Source organism: Lepidothrix coronata, unplaced genomic scaffold, assembly GCF_001604755.1.
Source record: "Lepidothrix coronata isolate B3197 unplaced genomic scaffold, Lepidothrix_coronata-1.0 Scaffold31, whole genome shotgun sequence".
NCBI lineage: Eukaryota > Metazoa > Chordata > Aves > Passeriformes > Pipridae > Lepidothrix > Lepidothrix coronata.
This window is the reverse complement of record NW_016690211.1, coordinates 1,369,960-1,385,512: the sequence shown is the minus strand read 5'-3', so window position 1 is coordinate 1,385,512 and position 15,553 is coordinate 1,369,960. Positions and strand designations below refer to the sequence as shown.

Here is a 15,553-nt window from a genome sequence, read left to right as displayed (position 1 = left end):
TTCTATGTAATCTTCCAATACCTTAAGATAAAACATTATTACATACAAGGAAACATTTTCTCTCAAAGGTAATTAAAACCTGATTTACTTTTTGAAAAGTGATGTTCTGCATGCCACTCATCCCACCTCCTTATACATTAAGATCCGAAAGGAAGAAAACAAAAATGAATATTATGTGCATAATAAATATAAAGTATTTGCAGTTGGAATATGCTCCAAAATTTATTTCTTGTTCAGCCCCCAAGGGATGAACATTCTCTTTCAAACAAAAATATATCATTAACTGTTATTGGTAATAGTTTTGTGAAAGAGTCCTTAAAGAACAAATCTATGGAGGTTTCTAAAGCTTTTTTGTGCTATTGTCAGACTCATTTTGTTCAATAACAGCTGATTCAGTTGCAGTTCAAAAAAATGTACAGAGATCTATTGTTTCACTTAATAGCCAAAAGCATTTAATTCTAGTTCAGTACCTTGCAGAAACATGCAAACATGGCAGTGATGGACTGGCACACTGACAAAATAACTTTAGGACAAGGAAGTGCAACCATTTATACTTTCCAAAGTAAATCCTTTCCAAAATCATTCCTCCACCCTTACTCTCCCACCTCGCTTCAATAACGGCAGTAGCTTCTTAAAATAATAGCCCATTTGAACACTTGATCTTATGGAAAGTGCAGCACATGAATGAATCCTATTCACTCCTGAAAGGAATCTCTTTAAAAACCCTTTTTTGTCAGTTTAAGTGGGACTTAAATGATCAAATTCCAAACTGGAAAGCCCTGTTTTGTTGTTTAAGGAAGCTGAACAAATAAAAAAAACCTATCTGGCAAAATAAGACTACAATGACAGAGTCAGATTTCCAGATAGGTTCTATTACAACTGCGCTTGGCAATAGTCTATGCTGTGTAAGTGGGAGCAACAATGGGACTGTGTCAACTTATGCCAAAGGTGGATTTGCTCCATGGCCTTAAAATTGATTTATTGTTTATAGAAAGGACTGAGTCAGAGGCAGGGTGGTAGTGTGGAAAGTCAAGCAAGTCTTAAACCCCCCCATTTCATTACTTTGACAAGGTTTTTTTAATACCTTTTTTTTTAAGAGATACTGCTGAGGAGTTAAACCTCCTATTGAAAGTTTGTAAATATTACCTCTAAGACATTTACTGGTACCTAGACGTCATTAATTTAAGCATCTCCATTTTATTGCATGTGGACAATTCACTAACTAAAGGTCCTAAAGGATAGGGGCAAAAGAGGACAAGTGAAATTTAGGTGGTAATGTCAAAAACTGAGCCAGAGCTCATCATAGCAGGACTCGGTGGGATGATACATACAGTACTCAACAAGACAAATAGAGAAAAAAAGGGGTTCTGGTGTCTGTTCCTCTCAATTCAAGCATTTTATAATAAGAAGCCATTTGATTACACAACAAAAACTTAGAAATGCCTCTTTAAGCATCAAAAATTATCCTCTCTGCCTTCTGCTTAAAATAATGTACTATATTACTATATCTCAAATAAAAATCTGGGTGATATTGAAAATTTTTTTGCAGGGTTATTAAAGAGAATGAAAAGAAAATATCTTAGAAGAAACATGTCACACCTTAAGGGAACAGACAATGATGGAGCTAACAAACCTGTATTGTAATGTATAATTGTTTCTCCTTTTTGCTTTTAAGCACATTCCAAAGTCTTTAATCACATTACACACAGTTATATAATTGAATCCATCATGTTCTTCTGGTTAGTCAGCTTCATCCTAATTATGTAAACAAATGCACCAATGTATACTCACAGGGATCAATAGACCTCTCATCCAAAGAGCTCCCTTCCCACATGGCGCTGCAGAACCCTTTCTAAAATGTACCAAGTGAAATCACATGAACCTCATGAGGTTCAACAAGGCCAAGTGATGGTCCTGCACCTGGGTCTGGGCAAATCCAAGCACAAACACCAGCTGGGCAGAGAATGGACTGAGAGCAGCCCCTGAGGAGAAGGACTTGGCAGTGCTGGTGGATGAGAGGCTGGACATGACCTGCGTGCACTCACACCTCAGAAAGCCAAACGTGTCCTGCTCTGTATCAAAAGAATTATGTGGCCAGCAGGTCACAGGAGGTGATTCTGCCCCTCTGCTCTGCCCTCATGACACCTGCAGTGCTGCATCCAGCTCTGGGGTCCTCAACATAAGAAGGACATGGACCTGCTGGAGCAAGTCCAGAGGAGGCCATGAAGATGATCAGGGGGCTGGAGCACCTCTCCTGTGAAGACAGACTGAGAGAGTAGGGGTTGTTCAGCCTGGAGAAAAGAATCATAGAATTAGAAAATGGTTTGGCTTGGAAGGAACCTTTAAGATCATATTAATTCCAACCTCCCTGACATGGGCAGGGAAAATTCCACTAGACCAGGTTACTCAGAGCCCGATCCAACCTGGCCCAAACACTTCCAGGGATGAGGAGTTCACAAGCTCTCTGAGCAATGCACTCCAGTGCCTTACCACCTTCACGATAAAGAATTTCTTCCTAATATCTAATCTAAACATACCCTCCTTCAGCTTAAGACCATTCCCCATTGTCGTACCACAACACGCCTTTCTGAAAAGTCCCTGTCCAGCTTTCTTTTAAGCCCCCTTTAGGTACTGGAAGGTGCTATAAGGTCTCACTAGAGCCTTCTCTACTCCAGGTTGAACAGCCCCAGATTTCTCTGCCTTTTCTTATATGAGAGGTGCTCCAGCCCTGTGATCAACTTAATGTCCTTCTCTGGATCTTTCCAACAGGTCAACACCTTTCCTGTGCTGGTGACCCCAGAGCTGGATGCAGTGCTCCAAGTGGGGTCTCACAAGAGCAGAGTAGAGGGGCAGAATCATGTCACTCGCCTTGCTGGCCACACTGCTCTGGATGCAGCCCAGTACACAACTGGATTTCTGGGCTACAAGCACACATTCCTGGCTCATGTTGAGTTTTTTGTCCACAAACACTGCCAGTTCTTTTCCTCAGCGCTAGGCTTGGTCCATTCTCTGCCCAGGCTGAATTTTTATTCCTTCTCTTAACCCATGGGAAGGACCTGGCACTTCACCCTGTTGAACCTCATGAGGTTTGTACAGACCACCTCTGAAGCCTGTCCAGGTCCCTCTGGGTGGCATCCCTTCCCTCCAGTGTGTTGACCACATCACACAATTTGGTGTCATCTGCAAACTTTCAGAGTGCCCTTAATCCCACTGTCTACGTTACCAACAAAGACGTTAAACAGTGCTGGCCCCAACACTGACCGCTGAGGACAGCACGGGTCACTGGTCTCCACTTAGACCACAATCCTTTCAGCACAACCATCCAGTCTATTCCTTATCTGCCAAGTGGTCCATCCAACAAAACCATGACTCTCCAGGTAGGACACAAGGATGTTGTGCAGGACAGTGTCAGATGCTTCACACAAGTCCAGGCGGATGATATCTGTTGCTCTTCCCTCATGTACCACTGCTGTAACTCCACCATTGAAGGACAACAAATTTGTCAGGTATTATTTGCCTGTAGTGAAGCCATGTTGTCTTCACCAATCATCACCTTATTTTCCATGCGCAAGGCTCATGGCAGAAGGCTCTGGGGAGACCTTATAGCACCTTCCACTACTAAGAGGAAATCTACAAGAAAGCTGAAGAGAGACATTTTAGAGGGGCACGTAAAGATAGGACGAGGGGAATGGCTTCAAACTGAAGAACGGTAGATTTAGATATGGTAGGAGGGAGAAATTCTGTACCGTGAGTGTGGTGAAACACTGAAACAGGTTGCCTAGAATAGTCCTGAAGTGTTCAAGGCCAGGCTGGATGGGGCTTTGAACAACGTGGTCTAGTGGAAGGTGTCCCTGCCCAGGGCAGGGTAGTTGGAACTAGATGATCTTTAAGGTTCCTTCCAATCCAAACTCTATGATTCTATGAAATCTGAGCCCAGAGGTGGCCAGCTCTCCCAATAAAACCTCTCCAGATAGCAATTTCCCAGCATAAGTCGCTGATGTTATAGTTGAGGTAGCTGACACACTAGCACTGTGCTTCTGCAGGACACCAACAGACCTCAGTCCTGTGCAGCAGAAGGGTCTATGCCCCTAAGCAGAGCTTCTAGGACCAGGCAAAACTGCTGTGTTAGGCTCCAGGAAACAAGCAGCCCTGGCATCACGCTGCAAAGATAGGAGAAATGAGTCTATACAGAAATTATGGCTTCATCTTTTTCTACACACTAAAGAAAGACTCTGGAGTAGTCTTTCACAAACAAGACACAGCCCATTATTAACAAGCCATACTGGAGAACATTTCTGGGTCACCTTTGGTAGCTGTGTCTCTCCAGATCAGTGTCATTGTTTCTACACCTGTCAGTCTCTATCTTTCAAAACTAGACAGAAATAACTTGAGCAGGTCTGCTAAATTTCCAAAAGCATTGGAAACACAATGAGAGTTGGCATGCTGTATTTCTGCATCACAGAAATGCTATTTTTCTTTGTTCTCTCTCAAGCTGTCTTTTAAACCACTATACAGAAATAATATAAAAAGTAAATGATAATTAAATGAACATACAGAACAAGCAGAGATCTTTATAGCACTAACTCACATCTGTTCCAAGCAATTAAAACAAGTACTTGCAACTGCATTATTAGTAATTAATATAAATATATGGTTACTGACTTAGTAGTTGTAAATAATGGGAATTTGGTAGTCTATCTGTATAAAGCTGAAAATCACTGCACCAGATGCATAGCTACAACAATCCTATTTTTTAAAAGTTGAGAGATACTGCTAAATTCAGTCTTGGGTGGTTCCCTAGAAAAGTTCATAGTATCATACTATACATGAAACTTGCAAGCTAGGTGTTACACTGGATACACTGGATATAGTGCAGCTTAAGGATCTAGCTCTAAAGTTACGTTGACTGTAAAACATGAAATGCTAAATAAAGCTGTAATTCAGAAAATTCAATGGTCAAAAGAAAAACATATGTATGTAACTTTTAAAAACTAAAAACCTACTAAAGTATGGAGGAGAAAGCCCTCTTGACGCAAACGAGGACTTGTACTTCTGGAGTAAAAAGTTGCAGGTCATTATGAGTCACTTCATCATTCACTTCCCTCAGATGCAGAGCAGAAATAGAACAGATGTAGGAAATTGAAACAGACCAAGAAAGAAGCAGAATATGACTCAATAAATGTAACCCATTAGAACTTATTATATGGTATAAACTGCCTTGTGCTGCCCTTCCCAAGACTGGAAACTGTTTTCCTTTGTCCACATCTATCCAGAATTTTATTTAGGCTTTGGTTCTGTCATGGGTATCTATTTTTCTTATTTATCCATTTAGTCATATTTCTATGCCATAAGAAAGAAAGTGTAAGAATAGCATTCTCTTCGCTATAATTTTCTTAGTGGAATCTTTTATGTTCCACAATTCAGGATGTTCACAGCAGAACAAGAAGAAGAACAGAAGATGAAAATTCTATATATGAAATATATTGACAGTGCAAAAGGAATCTTGTTTACACAAAACTTCCATTACCACACTTCAATCAAAACAAGCAACAGTTAAACGAATCATCCACATCTGCAGGATTTTAAAACTCTGTCACCATAGTTTCAGTTCAAACTAACCCATTAAAATGAAAATTTATCTTAATTTCTGTCTTATTAAAATAATGTCCATGGAAAAAAATAGCCTCAAAGATGAATACCTTTTGGAGTGTGCAAAGTATAAAATCTGTAGTGCACCATGGAATTCTGAAACACCCTGTCCTAAAATGGTCCCGATCTACCCAGCAGATTGTTAACCTTCAAGTTACCTCAGTGGGTTTATGCTTTTGAAATGGCATTTTAAATGCAGAATTACACATAAAGAAAGGAGCTTTCCAGAATGTGCATCAGAAGAAAAAGAAACCTTCCTTTTCAGGATAGTGTCTAGTTTTTAATTCATGGAAGTGGCATATGCATCTAGAGCTGGGGTTTTCCCCTCCCTTTTTGCTTATATGTCATGGTTTGGGAGCTTCAAAAATCTAATTCTCTAGTCAAAGCCCCTTCCCACATCTCAACCTAGTATAAGATGTGTTTTTTCCAGACAACCACATGAGACTTAAAGTGGGGAAAGGGAATATATTACAATGACTGTACAAATAAATATTATAATACATTATACACACAATCACAACTATCTCTACCATAAGTATTTACAATGGATCAGATCTCTTCTCCCCTCCAAATAAAAAGTCCAGGAGGGAAGAAGGAAAGATCCTTTCCAGTCTCAGAGAGCAGCCGTTTCTCTAGGGCAGCCGTCATCTATCCTCTTCTCATGCAGCAGCTGATAGCTGGATTTTTGCCAGCACTCACGAGGGGGGTATCCAAGCCCCCTCAGCCCTGTCGTCTCCAAGCAAGGGGTCTTCCGTGGGCTGCATTTCCCAGGACAAGGGCGCTATCACCACGTCATATCACGAAGCTCAGGGGTCTTCGCGACGGTCCTTATCTTCAGGGGACTCAAGCCCCTTTGCAGAGCTCCTGTGCTCTGCCTCAGGCTGCCAGCTTGGCAGCAGTGGTGAGGGGGGAGCTAAGGTCACCCCCTCTGCATTCCTCTCAGAGCTTTTTAGCTCCTCTCTCTCCGGTGCTCCATGTTGCATTTTAGGACTTCCATCCAGTAGGAGTCCACCACCCCAATTTAAGAGGGGTCTCAAAGGAGTTTTGGGGGGTCTGGTTCAGTTCTTACCCCCAAAACTCTGTGTAGAGCTCAGTCCTGCTCTCTCTCTCTCTCTCTCTCTTCATTAGACATCTCTGTGTCTTCTTGCCTGGCTGCAAGCCGCCTCTACTGCTTTCTTATCTCTTCTGGCTCTCTGCCACCGCTCCGGTCAGCGTTGTTCTGCCGCTGCTGCTGCTGCTGCTCACAGTGAAGAAACATCCCCTGGCTCAGCCACAGACACTTAGTCCAGTCTTACACTGTTCCAAGTCTCTGCAGCCCCCAGCCGGGGTTGGGGGGGGCCCCAGAGGCCCCAAGGGGCTCCAAGCCCCTTCCTCGTGGCCTTAGAACATGGCTACCACTTCTACAACCAAACCACAACTCACCTTCTCTTCCGTTTGCTTGTGGTATGTTTATATTTCGCAGAAGCGCTCACTGGCTAAAACTTCAATACTTCCAGGGTCACCACCCTGGGGTTTCACCACTTTATAACTGCAGGGGGAAAACAGTTTTCCCCCTAACACATAATATCACAAGTTTAAGTTGGACTTACGCAGTTTTGCCCTCGCTATCTTGTTTGGTGGCACTGGCTCCCTTTTTACCCAGCAATGAAGCCACTTTCTCAGGATCGCCATTCTCCACTGCCTGCAGCAGCCGATCATCATTCTTATTCCACTCGTTGGTCTGGAGTTAAAGAAAAAGAAGGGAGAAATATTATCAGTACCAGCACTGTGTACAGGCTCTCCTGGATGATCCTGGATCACATTTATCACCGTGGAAAGCTTAAAATAGCCCAAATCAAAGAAATGGTACAAAGAAAGCCCTACAAACCAATCTGCAAGCTGTGCAGCACAGGTTCCCGAGGACTTAATGGCTCAAACCAGGGCCTGAGCAATGACTGAAGATGAACTCTAATTTGGAAACTCTCTAGATGAGTAGTGCAGGTAAACTTTCTGTATTTTCTTACTGTATTTTTAAAAGTTCTCCTTCATTTTTTCTAGTCCTTGTTTCTATTTCAGGCCCCATCAGACCTTCTTGACATATAACATGTGGATAAGCAAAGAGATGCCTCATCTTATCCAGACCTCACCCTTTCCAGCCAGAACTTTCCGTATTCAAGGCATTTCTCAGCTCACACTTTGTAGAGGACAACAAGTCAAGAGACTGCCCTTTCCAGACCGTAACTAGCTTTACTGAGCTCTTATCCCCTATGTTTTTCCTTAAAACAACCAAACAAATGAGCTACTCTGGTAGACAGCACATCACTAATGCTGCTGAAAGAAAGGACAACCATCCTACTTTCAGATCTTTCCAAACTTAATCCTCTAAGTCTTTTTGACTCTTCTCAGCGTCTGAATCGGGAATAGGACACTACTTCCTAAAGTGATGATTCTCTCTCCTCCTCCGAACCCTCAGAATGTGGCCTGTTTTCTCTACCAGATGCTCAAGTTGGATCTAGAAAGATCGTCAGAAAACAGAGGACTGTTAACTTTCCGTATTCCATGCGATCACAGCAAAACAAGCTCTGGAAAAAGCAGTTGAAAGTTGCATTCGTGCCTTTTAGTCTGTAAACTAAAAGACATGAGTGTTCAGTCTTCAGGAGAAGCAATCTGGTGCAGCCAAAAACCTGTGTTTGAATTAGCGTTAGCACCCTGCTACCCTCAGGAGAGTCATCTTCAACAGACTATGGCTTTCTCTTTGACACCAGTCAGCTCATCTCCAGTATGATTGCTGTTCATGAGCATTTGATTTCTACACAACTTTTGGAATTACTAAATTCATATTAATACGCACCTTGAGAAATATTCAACTTAATAAAAACCAAACAACCCCCCCCACAACACTTTGTCCTTATGCTCTATACAGACTTTTTTGGCTCTAGATAAATAAAATGATGTCTCTCTGTCTGGGCTTATGAGGAAAACTGTATGATGTACACACTTATATGAACTAATTCCACAGGCTGTGAACACCTTGAAAAACCAGAACAGAAGGAAAGTGTTCCAGGTTACAAGTAATTTAAAAAACAAATTAAAAAACCCCAAACCAAAACAAACAAACAAACTAAAAGGACAAAATCCAAACATTAGGGAGAATGCAGACTGATGAGGAGAGCAGACAGGAGTTGAAAGAACACCACCTGGAACCATGAGTATGAATGGCAGTTCTGTCAAAGGAAGAGGCATGCAGACAAAGCAATTGCAGTCTGTTTTGGCAGTGGTATGACTGGTGGGTAAATGCACATCAAGCAGGTTATAGTCTTTATTCTTATAGCAGTGCAATAAACTTCTGTAGACTCTAGAGCACTAATTACATCAGCAGAAAAAAATTGTTTCCCTGAGCAATATTTAGACTCCATGGCAGTGAGTGGCCAGCCAAACAGCAGGCTCCACCTAAAATGAAACTCATGGCATATTCTGCATTTAGGGAATGTCATGTTTTAAAGGGAGCCCATTATTAAAACCAGATGTTAAAAAAATGTAGCTTACTTGTAAATAAAATCCTTTAAAGTTAACACTGTTTATTTGACAGTATATTATGCCTTTTGCTTTGGAGTTTGTCCTGTTTCTGGGCTTTATTATTCAGTCAAATAAGACATTTAAATATAGGCTATTTGATGAATCACCCTTACCCACAAATCACCAAGATGACTGCAGAGCATTGGTAGCACCTAACTCCTACACTTTTTAATTTTTTTTTACTTTTTCTGTGTATGTGTGTTTTATATCTTGGAAAATACAGACAGAGATGGCAGGTAGCATGATAACCTACACACACACCACGCACACATAATCCAATACTAAACCATACTTTGAAGAAGAAACACAACACCTAATTTAAGATATTTTCCTGACTTGAAATAACTAGTTTACTTCTGAAACATGAATAAGAATAAACTACAGGAAAATGTTAAGATAAAGGCCTGCTGAAAATCCTTGGCAGAACAGCTTTCAGAAGAATGTTCAGCTTTTTAGTGCAAAAATGGTCACATCTTCAGGAAGCAGTTCCATGAATATTCCTTCACTACTCAGATATTAAATTGAAACATTATTGACATATAATCCAATATCCAGTATTCTGGTATAAGCAAGTAAGCACACTAATACCGGCTCCCAAGTTTAACAAATATCTGAGACAAAGTGTCAATTTCCCCTTTGAGAAGCTGCTGTGGTAACTATATCTATCTATAATTACACTATCATTAACATCCCAGATCCAAGAGAAACCAACACAGCTGGGTCCCAAATTACCCCTCAGTAGTATGGAAGCTGAAGCTAGGAGACACACAAATACTGAATGGGGAAGCCTGGAGTGTTCTGAAAGTGGTTCTGATGTTGCAGAACTATGCCATGTTCATGTTCACACTAAAACATTTTATGACATATATATAAAGTATATGTATACAAGTACATAGGTTTTAATTCATCTTTACTGTAGTTTTCAACCATATCTTTTTGGTAACAAAAATTAAACACTCACATAAACACAATTAAAGGAGGACTTAATGATGCCTCATTTAAAAAGCTGCATGTACCTATCTGTACAGATAAAAAGATTCCCTCATACTTAAGAATTAAAACAGAACCGAACTTGGACAAGCCATTAATTAATGCAGTCTCTCAAAGGGACACTGAAAACACTCAGTACTATCAGATTCACTCAGTGTCAAGGAAAGGCTACCAGTGTACATCTCTGTTTTTCACACAAAGATAGATAATGAATTCTTTTTCCTGCTTGGAGGAAAGTGGTAGAGGCTGATGGTTAGGCTAGAAGATCTGTATTTGGAAGTCATTTTAGATCCCTGTTTTCAGTTCTATATCTAATTAATGTCTCTTCTTCTAAGCACTGTGACTCAGAGCTGTTAAAGGAATGAATAATTTTAGAGACTGTCACATACCCAAATTCGCTTACATTAGTTCTTGCAATTGCATGTTTAACATCTTTAACACTACTGTACCTGCAACTTTGTTTTGCTCCTGGAAAACAAAAGGTTACACGCAGTTCCTTTTCATCGTTGTGCAGCAGTTATGCTTATTTATTACTAAAAGAGCTGTGTTCTACATAAGATGCTTAAAAGCCACCACGTTCTATTACTCTATAAAGTTATGCATCTTTTCATTAAAGCAATAAAAATTCCATTCTAGGGCATCAAACACCTGTTATTATCATAGAAAAAACGTCATTTTTATACAAGTTATATAAAACCACTTACAGACCCCATTTTATTTTCAAAATGAAATTAGGGATAAATCTGTCCACATAGGAGAAAAGTATGCAGGCATCTAAACTATTGTTCAAGTATTCCTCTGATAGGATCAAACTGTTTTTTAATTCCCCGCTGTGCTCAAAATACCAGCATTGTACAATGCATTCCAAAAGTTAAAGGTACAGCTATTAAAATAAATGGCATGTAAAACAGATTCTCAAAAACACCCATTTCAAAAGAGAATTGTAGCCCTACCATCCATGTTCTTTAGGGGAAGAAAAATCTAGAAGGCAAGAGAATACATATGACACCCAGAAAGACACTGCACCCAGGATCTGGCAAGAAAGTAAGAGGTATTTAAGTCAGCAGGGCTCCTACAGTCTCATGTAATCAAAAATTGCACAGGCATTGCTGCCAGAGCAGGTCAGAAAACACATATTTCTGAACAGAGGGAGTGACTGTTGCATTACACACATTTTCTGAATCTCTCGTAATATTAGCCTGGTCTTGACCCCACAAGCCACACATCATCAAGTATACACCAAAAACTTGGGAGGTAACTTCTGCTGGGATGATGCAAAACATGGGTACAATCAGTTATGGTTTATTGTTCAGTGTAAAAGCCACCTTTAACTGACATCTATTATGCAGCACAGTATTTGTTTCTCCTGGAGAACACACACATGGGAGATGCTCTCTTCTGCCAAGAGTACAGGGTAGCCAGTTAAGGTGGGGACCTTAACTTCATAAACCTACTGCATCAAGCTTCCTCCACTGCAGCCCCACAAACCATCCCATTCCTCTTTTCCAAGCTGCCCAAATATTTCTGTAAGTCCCCTTCTTCAGCTGTGTGCCCCATCCTGCCCCCTCTATCACAAGGCTCCTCACTCCCCTTGATTTTAGATCTCACCCAAGTAGCATGGCACTGACCACCAAACAGCCCTTGGGAAGTTTCAGTTCTGTTACTACCACTCTTTCAAGTAATAAAGGGTAATAAAAGAGTGTTTTCTTTAATGTCAGAGACGCCTTCACATGTAACCTTCTCAGCAAACCTTCATAGAGCACTTCAAAATTAAGATTAACACAGAGTAGCAGTATGATCTTCAGTAAAATGTTTAATATAGCACAAGAGCAACAAAGCCATCAGGCTCCAGAAGCTAAGCAAGTACTACTTTTCATCGGCAATAAAACTGGGGATTCTTTGAATTTAGTTTGGTTTTTGTTTTGTTTGGGTTTCCTTGTTTTGTTTAGGAGCTGCAAATAGCAAGTTAATCAACCGAGTATTTGGTATGACACATGGTGATATACATGTATCATGTAAGTAAAAAAACCACAAACCTGAGCATCTCAGTGTAAAGATAAACACACACATGTAACAAATCTGGAAGATTCTGATCCTGGAAAACACTGCACATGTGACTTTTCTTTGCCTCCACACCCACCCCCCCACACACACCTACTTCTGTAGGCCATGTGCCAAAGAGTTATCAACAGCCTTCCTTCAAACAATTAACATTTTTCAATAACAATGGCTTGTGAACACATGCAAAACTCAACTGATGAAACACATATTTCAGCTTCACAGACCAGAACCAGTGCTCCATTCAGTACTTCTTCAGGTTGGGGGGAGGAGGAAGGGTTAATTTGTTGTTTGTTTGGGGTTTTTTAAACATGTGTATATTGTTCAGTATAGGCAGCAACAATGGGCATTACATATGCAGAGAAAAAGTAAAACCGATCAAAGATCAAGAAGTGCAAGTTTTTGGATAAAACAGGCATTTTTCAGTCATGCCTAAAAATAGTCAATATTTTCCTATTAATGTGCAGGGTTTTAGATAATCCATCACTCCTAATAAATCCTAACATACAACACAGCGACAGCTGAAAGGATGGTAGGCTAAAATCCAAACATCAGGTGGCACTTAACATCCCTTTCAAGAATGCTTCTTGGTCTTGATTTTCATTTTTCAAATAGAAAACTGTGCTGTATGGCCTCACTCAGAAGCATCTCTCTGGTAACAGTTCAGTGTGTTTTTCATATTTAAACACTTAGGAACACGAGAAAAAAGTTGGCAGGGAAGAGCCAGCCATGCTTAAGATGGAAAGCCACTCCTGCACAGGGCGCTGTGGTCAGTGTTAGTGAAGTGAGGCTGATTGACTTGATCTACACCATCAGATCATAATTAGTGATTAAAAAGAGCCCTATGCTCACGGCAACAGAGTGCTTACAACACCTTCGGTGATCACGCCAGGACAGACTGACCTCTCAAAACCGTAGCTCCATCAGACACACACTTCGGCAGCAGTTACCAACAGCAATTGTACCGGCAATTGTCGACCGTGTGTCTCCTCAAAGCTTTCTCTATGCACAGTTCATTTCCTCTGCAAAGCTAGAGATAATTCTATGATTGCAAGATGCTAATAGTTATCCTGGGGCTGAAAGCGTCCAGTAAAAGTCCTTCCTCATTTGGATCACACATAGCATGTTGACAGGTTTGAGTCCAAAGAGAAACCTTCCTATTAAAGCCCATTTTTTAATACAATTAAAGCTTGCATTACCTGTATTACACATAGTTTTTTCTGTCACAAAGTGACGCTTTTTCCTTTCCAGAAGAAAAGCTCAGGAATTAAAAAATATGTTTGAAAATGGAACCTGTTCTTTTTCCATCACCACCACATCGGGATATTAAGACCCAATTGCCTGAGATTACCAGCATATGTCATGCAAAAAATAACGTGTAACAAGAGGTGGTAGCTCTATTTAGCACTTGCACAGCGTTTTCCATGAGCAAATACCTGAGCATATATTAACAACTGGCAACAACTTTGTTTCTTTATCTTTGGCATGCAGCCTACAGGAGATGATTTAAGTGACCTTGTATTGTTGCAAACCTACTGGAGACAGAGTTATGTTATCTCCACTGAAATCAGAACTGCAGGGAAGCTGAGTAGCAAATTGAAATTCCTGATAATTTCAAACTCAGCAACTCACTGTCTGAAAAGGAAAGGAATACTTAAAGACTGGCGTCACAAACAATTGCATGGCAAAGACACTGAACACCACTGCATCACAAGGTCATCCACAAAAGTCCACATGTGCTGGACTTCCCAGGAGAATCTTAAAAACAAGGACAATCCCATTGTGCTGAATGCATTCACTAAACAAAACATCCCTTGAAGTTAAAACAACAGATGATGGTTTTTCTAAAAAGAATGGCTTATCTGAAAACACTAACCTAGGAGTCAGTGGTACGTAGGTAAATAGCCTACACTTTTCCCTGCCCTCCCATCTGCAATTTGTAGATTGTGTTTGCCGGTAGCTAGAGTGTAAACCTCCCTTAGAGAGGGACAGGATGTTGTTGACTTTGTCAGCAACAGCTTATTCCAGTTGGTAGGAGCATCTCCCAGGACATTCAGAGCTTAGTAGACGCCAGAAGCAGTTGCCTCCCAGGCTGCTTTCAATTGCTGTGGCTCCAGCTCCTTGCTATAGCTTTTTAAGTCTGCCCACGGTGCACATATAGCACAGTGGCACTGCCACCTGACCTCTGTTGCACCACACTCGACTGAGGCAACACCCCGTAGGCCATGCCAAAAGATGTCACGTTCATTAACTTCACCACAAGTAAGGTCTTGACCTCTAATTAAGTTGTCAAAAAAGCAAAGTGTGACAATAGCTTTGAAAGTAATTCATAGTGATATTATCTAAATGTCATTAATTGCTGCAACAGAAACAGTCTTTTTCAGCTTCACTTAGCCATCCATGTTCCCTATCTTGGGTGACTGACGGCTAATAATACTAATTATATTTACACATAAGACAATACATTCACGGCTCACCAGATCACACACACAGTTCTTTAAAGGTGGAAACAGCAGCAGCAACGCCAAGGAACCTGTGCACACTCTACAAACAGAAGTGTTAATCCACTGCCCTCCTCTTGCTTCTTGAGCTATGGTGCCTAGTTGGGGCAACTGGCCATGCAAAGTGCATGAGGTCTGTCTGACATTGGAAACTGTATTTGTGTCAGACCATAAATTCCATTTGAATAGGAGACAAAAAGCACCACGGGGAAGGCAGGAAGCAGTTGGAGTGAATGAACAAGGAATGATAACAAAAGACTTAACGGCAGATTGTCAGTAAACCTTGATAATTGCCCATTCACTGAGTAGCTTCTGTAGATAAAGAAGTGATTATTATCCAAGCAAACCATTTTTTCATGCTGAACCCCAGAATAATGCATCTGAACAGCAAGTCACTCAGCAGGGCATTTCTATCAGCCAGCGAGGCTGCCCGGAAACTTTTCTGGCAGAAGGGGACGGCAAGCTGTGAAATGAAAGGGTCTTTCACCAAGAGAAGGGGAAAGATGACCTGACTAAAATGGTCATCTGAGACTGCAAGTCTGGAGAGTGGGGGGCATGGGGGAGGAAGAGAGTTGTAGAAAAAAGTTAGTGTGGACTTTGCTTAAATGATGACTGGAATTTGCAGCAGGTTGTGAGCTGCGCTCCAAGAACTCTCAAGAGGGAAATGAAAATGGAAAGAAATGCATTTAAGAGTTTGCTGTTTTGCTGAAATATTTGTGTTTCTTGTGAGTGAGCTGGGGTTTGTAGGTGGTTTTGTTTGCTTTTTGTTTGATTTGGGGGGGGATTGTTTGGTTGGAGGG

General features: G+C 41.0%; 1 protein-coding gene across 2 annotated transcripts in view; it reads right to left on the bottom strand.

Moving 5' to 3' along the window:
• The window catches only part of RAI14 (retinoic acid induced 14), an 88,326-nt gene that overhangs the window by 32,413 nt on the left and 40,360 nt on the right, over nt 1–15,553 (bottom strand). For both annotated transcript variants that reach the window (XM_017811322.1, XM_017811323.1), the window contains exon 3: nt 7,239–7,369. In XM_017811322.1, the coding sequence (XP_017666811.1) occupies nt 7,239–7,369 (131 nt within the window). The remainder of the gene's footprint in view (nt 1–7,238; nt 7,370–15,553) is intronic.